This window comes from Hordeum vulgare, chromosome 6H, assembly GCF_904849725.1.
Source record: "Hordeum vulgare subsp. vulgare chromosome 6H, MorexV3_pseudomolecules_assembly, whole genome shotgun sequence".
NCBI classification, from domain to species: Eukaryota; Viridiplantae; Streptophyta; class Magnoliopsida; order Poales; family Poaceae; genus Hordeum; species Hordeum vulgare.
Window position 1 is genome coordinate 545,847,935 of NC_058523.1, and position 9,867 is coordinate 545,857,801.

Below are 9,867 nucleotides of genomic sequence, written 5' to 3' on the forward strand. Positions count from 1 at the left end.
ATGCGACTTGGGCTTCGTCTGTCCACTCGAAAGTATCTGATTTCTTCATGAGTGGGTACAGAGGAAGTGCTTTCTCTCTGAGTCGACTGATGAACCTGCTCAAAGCAGCTAGGCAACCTGTGAGCCGTTGAACATCGTGTATTCTGACCGGCCTCTCCATTCGGACGATGGTCCCGATCTTTTCGGGGTTGACATCGATCCCTCATTTGGAAACGAAGAAACCGAGTAACTTTCCGCTGGGAACGCCGAATGAACATTTGGCGGGGTTGAGCTTGATATCGTACCTACGAAGGTTGGCGAATGTTTCTGCCAAGTCAGTCAGCAGGTCGGAACCTTTGTGTGACTTGACTACGATATCATCCATATACGCCTCCACATTCCGACCGATCAGGTCGAGGAGGCATTTTTGGATCATGCGCATAAAGGTAGCTCCTGCATTCTTCAAACCGAATGGCATAGTGATGTAGCAGAAGCACCCGAATGGGATGATGAAGGCCGTTTTTAATTCATCGGGGCCATACAGACGGATCTGATAATAGCCCGAGTAGGCATCAAGAAATGACAAACGCTCGCAACCTGCAGTCGAATCGACAATTTGATCGATGCGGGGGAGCGGAAAATGGTCTTTCGGGCAGACCTTATTGAGGTGCTTGAAGTCAATGCACATTCGGAGCGACTTGTCCTTCTTGGGAACCATGACAACATTGGGGAGCCACTCGGAGTGGTGAACCTCGCGAATGAAGTTGGCTGCCAAAAGCTTGGCTACCTCTTCTCCGATTGCCTTCCTCTTATGCGCGGCGGACCGACGCACGCGTTCTCGGACAGGCCGAGCGGTGGGATCCACATGCAGTCGGTGCTCAGCCAACTCCCTGGGTACACGTGGCATGTCAGAGGGTTTCCATGCGAAGATGTCCCAGTTCTCACGGAGGAATTGGGTGAGCTCGGCTTCCTATTTAGGATCGAGGGTGGTGGAGATGTTCGTTGGGGCAGTAGTGTCGTCCGTCGGGTGGATGCTGACCTTCTTCGTCTCTCCCGCCGACTGGAATGCAGACTCCGAAGCTGGCTTCTTCGAACGCATCAAGTCAGCGGGGTCGACTGTTTTCTTGTACTCGCCAAGCTCGAGGACGGCCATCTGCTGGTCAGCGATTCTTGATCCCTGCTGCAGACACTCTTCGGCCCGCTGTCGATTGCCCGTGATGATGATCACACCTTTCGGGCCTGGCATCTTCAGCTTCAGGTATACGTAACATGAACGGGCCATGAAACGCGCATACGCCGGGCGGCCTAGAATTGCGTGGTAAACGCTCTGGAAGTCTACCACCTCGAACGTTAGCTTTTCCTTGTGGAAGTTCTTGTCGGAGCCGAAAAGGACATCCAACGCGATCTGGTCGAGTGACTTGGCCTTTCGTCCAGGGACGACTCCATGGAACTGCATGCTGCTCTCGTTGAGTTTGGACATCGGAATGCCCATCCCCTTGAGAGTGTCGGCGTACATGATGTTCAAGCCACTGCCGCCGTCCATGAGGACTTTGCGCAGTCGGACTCCCTCCACCACCGGGTCGATGACCAGAGCCTGTCTCCCTGGGGTGGGTACGTGTGCTGGATGATCCGACTGGTCAAAGGTGATCGTAGTCTGAGACCATTTGAGGAACTTGGGGTTGGTAGGGTTGGCCATGTTCACCTCCCTGTTCACTAGCTTCAGTCGACTCTTGCTCTCAACGTCAGCAAAAATCATCAGTGTTGCATGGACTTGGGGGAACGGATCCTCCTTCTCCTCCTCATCATGTTCATTGTCCTTTTCACTCGGTTGCCCTTCGCTGAACCCCTGGATCAGGAGGCGACACTCTCGAGTGGTATGCTTCGCATATATGGGGTTGCCCTCTTCATCCATCTTCGTATGAACCGGACATGGCTGGTCCAGGATGGGGTTATTGAATTGCTTCTTCTTGGGGGTGAACTGAGCTTTCCCTTTGCCCTTGAACTTGGCATTGGTTACGGCTGCAGCTTCTGCCTGCGGAGTGGACGGAGCTTTCTGCTTCTGCTTCCGAGTGTTACTCCCATCTCCATCAGCAACTGTTTTGTGCTTGCCGCTTCGGATGCGGTCCTCTTCTTCGCCATTTGCATAGCGTGTTGCTATCTCCATCATCTTGCTCATGGAGATGTCGCCTGTTCGGCCGAACTTCAGGTACAGATCCCTGTACCGCATGCCTGCCTTGAAGGCGCAGACTGCTTGATGCTCTGTGACGTTCTCCACCGTGTGGTAGAGAGTTGTCCAACGCTGAATGAAATCACGCAGGGGCTCATTCTGCTTCTGGACGCAGTGCTGGAGCTCCACGATGCTAGCAGGGCGCTTGCACGTCCCTTCGAAGGTCATGATGAACACTCGGGCCAGATCTGCCCAGCTGTAGATGCTTGAGGGGGCCAACTGGTTCAGCCACGCTCGCGCCGAGCCGTCGAGCATCAGAGGGAGGTGCTTCATGGCGACATGGCCGTCTCCTCCTCCGATCTGGACTGCCACTCGGTAATCATCCAGGCACGTTTCTGGCTTGGACTCTCCTGTAAACTTGCTAATTCCCGTCGCCAATCGGAAGTTGGGAGGGATGTCAGCCGAACGGATGGCTCGACTGAAACACTCGGGACCAGAAACGATGGTCCTGCTTCCACTCGGACGGTCAATATCGTAACCATCGCGGTGGGCTCGGCCCCTGTCGACCCTTCGATGGGCGATATGCCCTCTCGCGTCGGGCCTTGGGTCGTAAGTGTCACCGACTGAACGTCGATCATCATGATGTCGGGGCCCGTAGGGCCCACCCCGCGGAGGGGTGCGTGAACGGCGACGATCTTCGGGATTTATGGAACGGCTGCCTCCCGTGTGTCGTTGACGAGAACCAGGGCTGTGAACTGACCGATGCGTATTCGCATGAACAGAACTATTGTGGATCCTGTTGTGCAACTGGGAGACAGCCGAATTTTGCTGCTGCGCTGTGTGCAACAGGGCGCAGATTTGCTCGATCCCCCTGCCAACTTCTGAATCAGTCGGCTGAAGGGAATCGGCTATCTTGGCAGCCGCAGCCAAGTTGAGGAGGGGTGTGCGGAACAACTTCACGTTGCTCCGCCGAGTGTGCCGACTGGCAGAACGGCAAGGCGGACGACGCGCGCCGGACGTTTTGCCGATCTCGTGCTCGTTCAGGCCAGCTTGACGGGGATCTTCATGGGAGTTGGCCATGTGTACTTCTGCTGCAGGCCCGTGACCCGCGTACTCGGAAGGAAATTCAGTCGGAACCGAGTCCGAGCGCTGGGACGGCGGGGCAACCACAACCGATTCTAGAACCGCCACTTGTGAAGACGCGTTCTGGCGCGCCTGGGCGTGTTGCACCCAACACTGGAGCCGCGGGCGGCGGAACCGCTTGTTGCGGCGCGTGACGGCGGTGTAGGTCGACACCAGAGCTGACTGCTGGAGAAGAAGAATGCCGCGAGCGCTGGCACGGAAGTGCGTAGCCCCGTGGCAGGGAAGCGCCTCAACGTCGAGAGGGCGTCCCGAAGCCATGCCGAATCGTCGACGATGAAGGAGAGAGCGCCGAAGAAGATCTCGTGACCCATGCTCGAATCTCCACCGGACAACATGACAAAATGATGTAGTCGCAAACTCGTCGGAAGTCGCTTAGACGCCTGCCCCACGGTGGGCGCCAACTGTCATGGGTATAAGCCTGACAGTAGATGTGTAGGGTACAAAAGGATGGGCAGAGCCTTAGCTACGGCGAGGTTGTATGAGTTCAGGCCCCTCTACAGTGGAGGTAATAGCCCTACGTCTCAGTGCTCAAGGAGCTTGTTGTCGAGTGGAATATAGAATACAGTGAATTGCTAACCCCTGCACCAGTGTGGGAGGGTGGCTTATATAGAGTGCGCTGCCCTCCACAACGGTCCGGTGTACAGGGGTGGAGTAGTGGCGAATAAATGCCTACGTTACAGGTAACGTACGTCTTAAATGCTAATAAAGGCACATAGAAACGTATGACCGTTTCCCTCCACGGGGGTTACGATGCACAGAGTGGAATCCAATCGGTTAGTTTGATAAACTCCGAATGTTAATCTCCAACTGGACGGTCGAGGATCTGTTACCGACTGGATGAAGGGAACTCCTTAGTTCAGTCGGAACTGACTAAGGACCTTGTCCCTTATGAGGGGTAGTCCTTGGGTTGGACCTTCAGGGCAGGCCTATGACCCTACCCTAGGACTATAACCCCATCACCGAGGAAAGAACACCGTGGAGGCTGTAACCGGTGTCATCGCCATCACACCTACACAAGAGCGACTCCGAATCCACTACCGACGACCATCAATATAAACCTCACCGAAAGCAAACACCAAGGCCCACGTCGGCCACTGTCAAACAGTCAACCGCACGCGTCAAATACCACGCAGTTCCGACTGTGTCGACGAGCACTGTAGGAGAAAAGAACTGAGCGTGAGTCGAGCCAGCGCCACAACCGACCACCCGCCTGACATCATCGTCGCCGCAAGGCCCCACATCAGCAGCTCCGACTCCACAAAGACAAAGTGAGGCGCGACAACCCTTCGAACACGCATGATGAGACCGACTACCAAAACTCAACAACAGACCAACCCCACTCAAAGCTGCTATGGTAACCACACAAGAAGTCACGCCAACCACATCGCTAGTCGAGCACCTGCCGCCCCCGATGTCGTGTGTGTCCAACTCCGGGAAAGCACGGAAGAGGCGAGTGACCCTCAAGGCAACGCCCCAAGGGGGTAGAGCGACGTGGAAGAATGACACAGTCACCGACTCACTTCGAAGTCTTAGGCTTTCGGCCGATGTCCATGGTCCGAAGGTGCTAGGCAAGGAAGGTCTCCACAAGGACCCCCATGGAGGAAAAATGACGTCAGCGGACGCCGTGCCATCTAGGCTTTCGCCCGGAGCCACCTCGCCGAGCACCCCCAAAGCAACCGGCGGCGCAACACCACCGGTCTACAAGCCCGTTGTTCCACTCACCTACACGACGACGACGTCGTCCTCACGCGGGAGCCGTCAACCTCACCGCGTGCGAGCTGGAGCTGGCCAAACCGGCCAGATCTGACGCCCACCACCGCACTGCCACGGAGCGGCACCGCCACAATCCCAGGGCGTGGTCAGCACCAGCACCACATCGCCGACGGCCCCAACACCGACCACACCTTGCACCTTTGCGCCCGCCGCAGATCGACGCGCGCGCGCCGCTAGATCCGTCGCGCACACGCCGCACCACCCTGGCTCGGGCGAGCGCGCGTGCGCCCACGCAACCGCGCAGCAAGGAAGCCCACCCATGCCCCAGGCACCCCCGTGCGCCTCGCCGCCGCCATGCCCCGCGCCACGCCACGCGTTGCACCGCGTCGGAGAGGAAGATGGCTCCGTCGCCGCCCACGCAAGCCAGGCTTTGCCTGGCCGTGCATGCCGACGGCGGCGGGGAAGAGGGAAGGCGGGGAGGGACCGCGAGCGGCGGCGGCGGGGAAGAGGGAAGGCGGGGAGGGACCGCGAGCGGCGGCGGCTAGGGTTTCGGCCTGCCACTCGCAGGGGTGAAGGGGAAAAAACCACACAGCACTCGAAGTGCCTAATTTTATCTCTTACTTTATTCGTTTTATAATGTAATGCGTGTGTGTTTTCTAAAATTTAAATTTGATCATATATGTAACTAAAGTGATCGACTACGAAGGAAGCAAAAAATTATACAATTGAATTCGTTTTCAATGGTGTATAAATTTTTTGTTCCACCCGCAGTCGCCCATGTTTTACGAATAGGTCTTTTGGAAAACCAGACGTACTAGGAAGTTTCAGTAGGCCGGAGAGGGATGCACCGACAGATTAGTCCTACACGTAGATTAGCGGTGCACATTAACGAATCAGGGTCGAAACATGCAACGCGCTCGGCGAATGCATTCAGTGAAAATTCAGCGCCGTCAACGATGGCTTTGGTCTAATCATTGTGATATCATATGGTGGCAATCAGGTAATGACGTTGCAGTCGGTCCACCGTGCTGTTTTGGTGGACACGCAGAGGCGCAGCAGCAGCGGTCTGTTGGTCTGTTTTGCCTTGACTTTGCCTGCTTGGCGTGGCCGGCGCGCCACATGGCTCCCGGGAAACACCAACACCCACCGCCGCCGCGCTCCATGGTGACCGGACCAGCGGATGCCCACGGCCGCGGGGCGGAGCAACCTGGCTGCCGGACAGCGCCACTCACGCCTCGCCTGCCACTCAGCTCAGGGTTCCATAACAAGGGTCACTGCACTACAGTGGTTAACTTTCACCGGCGGTGCTGCTGGTTCACTTCAGATAGGTGCAGTTATCAGACCAGCCAGCGTCCTGTAAGTCAGTCAGTGAAATTAACACTCGGTTTTGACAAAGAGGTTTCCAGGGATTAGCCGTCCCTTGTCGGATAAGAAGTCACGCCGAGCATCAGTGGATGAAATAAATAAAAAATGTTGTTGGAGGAAGAGATCTTTGCTTGTTGATGCTAAGCCGCCAAGGCAAGGCACATAGGCAGTGGATGTGGATGTGGATGGAGACGAATATCTCGTGCGCTTAAACAATGCACCCATTGCGTAGGGTCGTGGTGACGGGTTAGCCATGGGCTACTGCGGCTGTCGAGTGAACGAACGTAGCATCTCATCTGGGTGTCATGTGTTTTTTCCCGTCTCTGAACTATGTTCGGGACGTGTAGTAGGAGTAGTATACAGTCGTAAAATGTGGGTTCAGATTCAGGTCTGCTAGACGACCACTGCCACGGCGGCCAAACCGATCGACGCGCACGGCCAGTCTGACCGACCTGCCACTCAAGCCTCGAGATGATCAGCAGCTGGGGAGCAGCCGCAGAGAGAAGAATCAGTCGAGCGAGATCGCTGCCGGTTTCATGCAATCGGCCAACCATGAGGACACGGCAGATTTGATTAGTCCGAAGCGGCGGGCGCGCGTGTCGGCATGCCACTGGAAACCCAAGTACAGCCGCTCGCTCACTCGGCCGACAACGGGCCGGCAGGCAGACAGGCTGCGCCCCCTCCACCCCCGACACCCTGTCCCCCTCCCGCCGATTCTCCCCGCCCCCGCCGTTGGCGCGCGCGCATATATATATACCCACCCGCCGGCCGGCATGGCGGCATCTCATTCCCTCCCACCACGACTCCATCAACCAACCAACCAACCCATCATCAGCATCATCGTAGCTCTCCGCAAGAATCAAACGCCAGCTAGCTCTGGGCTCTGGCTGGGCGGGACCGACGCGGCATGGAGCTGGAGCTCGGGCTGGCGCCGCCGACCAACACAGGCCGCCTCCTCCTCGGCGGGGGGAAGAGGGGCTTCGGCGAGGCGTTCGGGGAGGATGGGGAGCAGCAGTCGGCGGCGGTGGCCACGACGCTGCCGCTCTTCGACGACGGCAGCAGTAGCAGTAGCAGCGGCAGCGGCGACGGTGGCGGCGTTGGGGGGACGAACAAGAAGGCGCTGGTGGGGTGGCCGCCGGTGAGCTCCGCGCGCAGCAGGGCGTGCGGCGCAGGCGGTGGTGGCGGCAGGCACGTGAAGGTGCGGAAGGAGGGCGCGGCTATCGGCAGGAAGGTGGACCTGTCCCTCCACGGCTCCTACGCCGACCTCCTCGCCACGCTCGCCCGCATGTTCCCCGACCCCGCCGGCTGCCTTCACGCTGAAAGCGAGATGGTGGTCACATACGAGGACGCCGACGGCGACTGGATGCTCGTCGGAGACGTGCCGTGGGAGTAAGTCCTTCATCATCATCATCCCTGGAGCATAACTGAATAACCGACACCATTGGGTACTACAGTATGTACTGAATGACTGACATCTTGCTGTGATGGTGTCTTTTTTTTTTCAGGGATTTCGCGCGGTCGGTGAAACGCCTCAAGATTTTGCTCTGAAGAAAAAACGGAATGACACCGCTAGATGTCGAGAAATGTTTCTGTTTTCTTTTCTCTGAGATCTCAGCTATGCATCCTCACTGGCTGCTCATGTTGCAGACATCTTGTAATACTACAAATACTTATAAAATATACAACATTTCCTCATATCATTTTCCCGTTTTCTCTCCTAGAATGTGTAAACATGTTACCGCTATACTATATGGGATGTGTTTCCAACCAGAATGCAGTTTGAGTTGTCAAGGTGTCTGCTCCACGGAAAAGGGTCAATTCAATTCTACGATGTTCAATCGATGCTCTGTCAGATCCTTTGCGATTTCATTCATTCCCAGCTGATTTCTTTTCTCAATGGAATCAGATGAGCGGCTCAATATGTAAAGCCTCAGGGGCCAGCAGTTCTTGCAGGTAAGCAGCTGTTACAGATGCCAACAGACAAGCATATATGCTCGGACAGATTCTGCAGGAGCGCTGGACATGAATGTGACCTGACCTGACGGGGGAATGTTTGGTTGGAAAGGAGGATCGGTGTGCCGCGCTGGGAACCAACTTGGCTTTGCCTTTGCCTGTGTTGTGAGTTGTGGCAGCGTTGGGTTTGCCTGTGTTGTGAGTTGTGACAACTTGGCTTCAGTCTTCGCGATAGATAAAGACAGTAGGCACCCTTTTGGGATTATCCGCGGTTGGATGGGAAATTGTCCAAGGAGATCGCAACAGGTGGAAGAACAATAAACAGACAATTTATTTATTTCTGCATGAAAATAAACAATGTTTGGTGTTTTCTCCCAGCCTTTGATGAAGAAACTTCCCAAAATAAACTTGCACAAGCTGTACCAATTAATGTCATATGTTTTGACAAGCAGCGTCAGCCATGCAGTTCGAATTGGAAATAACTGGAAGATGACCATTTTTTTGCGGAAAGGCCTAATCCCATTTATTAAGACTAGTAACAGTGCACGTGCAACGCACGTGTAATCAAATGAATTTTCTCATCATCAGGTTGCCAACTAGTTAATATTGGATGAAAACAATGGATATCTTACTTTGAGCAAATACACAGGTAATATTTCAACACATAACACATTGATACCTGTACATTATTGACATTACACAACTTAAAAGCAGCATAATGGATAAACCTTACATCTACACTGTCAGCAACATGTATATATGAAGGGCATTTTTACGGTACTCTATACTGCTGGGGTTGAGGCGACCAGTATAACGCCGCCAGGCCCTTCTGCAACGTCTCTGCCGCTCCTTGACCTCGCCACGACCGCCACCATGCTCTAGCTGACCTTGCTACCGCGTACTGCAACCAGGCCACGCGCTCGTCTACCTTGGTGTCCCGTCCCCATTTGTCTCGCCACGGCGCTCATGCCCATCACATACATGCATGGACCAAGACATAGTGGCCATAACTCCTGCCCAAGCACCATGGCCGGGACGACGAACTTCTGTACACGGCAAGCCTCTGCGTCGACGGACAACAGTGCCAAGTGGTTTCGTCGCCACCGTTGTGAACGAGAACGAGACGAGCATGGTGTGGAGGTATGTTGAACCATGGAAGGGGTGCAAGGCAACGCCTCATGGTTGTCGGACCTAATTGAGAAGGAGGCTCGGCAGTGGCCGCTGGAACTCTACCAGCGTCGCTGTACTTGACTAATGGGTTGAGTGGGTCTGGGGCGGAGTGGATCGTAGAAGTCACAAAATGCCCTCAGAATAATGTATACCTCTGGTCAAGAATATCAGTGCTATCTATACTGCTCGCCATGCTGCTGGTCTTACTGTAGCGGTACAGATCTGGCATGGCCATTAGATTTTACGTATGAACGGCCTATGCTCATTACAGGGTACCATAAAAGAATGTGCTAAGCCTAGCTAGAAATGTGTTTGAGATAGATGTAGGTTTTCAGTGGAAAACTACAACACAAATAGATTATTCTTTTTCTAGTACA

At 55.0% G+C, this 9,867-nt stretch overlaps 1 protein-coding gene across 1 annotated transcript; it reads left to right on the forward strand.

The window, feature by feature from the left end:
* Positions 1 to 7,147: 7,147 nt before the first annotated feature.
* LOC123406160 (auxin-responsive protein IAA9-like) lies at positions 7,148 to 8,140 on the forward strand. Its single transcript, XM_045099638.1, has 2 exons — positions 7,148 to 7,756; positions 7,873 to 8,140. Exons 1-2 carry the CDS (start codon positions 7,275 to 7,277, stop codon positions 7,913 to 7,915), a joined length of 525 nt encoding a protein of 174 aa, XP_044955573.1. The 5' UTR covers positions 7,148 to 7,274; the 3' UTR covers positions 7,916 to 8,140.
* Positions 8,141 to 9,867: the final 1,727 nt, after the last annotated feature.

Bases quoted from the DNA above. Each gene is read 5' to 3' on its own strand.
- LOC123406160 (XM_045099638.1), top strand. From the start codon at position 7,275: ATGGAGCTGGAGCTCGGGCTGGCGCCGCCGACCAACACAGGCCGCCTC. The intron at 7,757-7,872 runs GTAAGTCCTTCA...TTTTTTTTTCAG, and splicing joins GTCGGAGACGTGCCGTGGGA to GGATTTCGCGCGGTCGGTGA.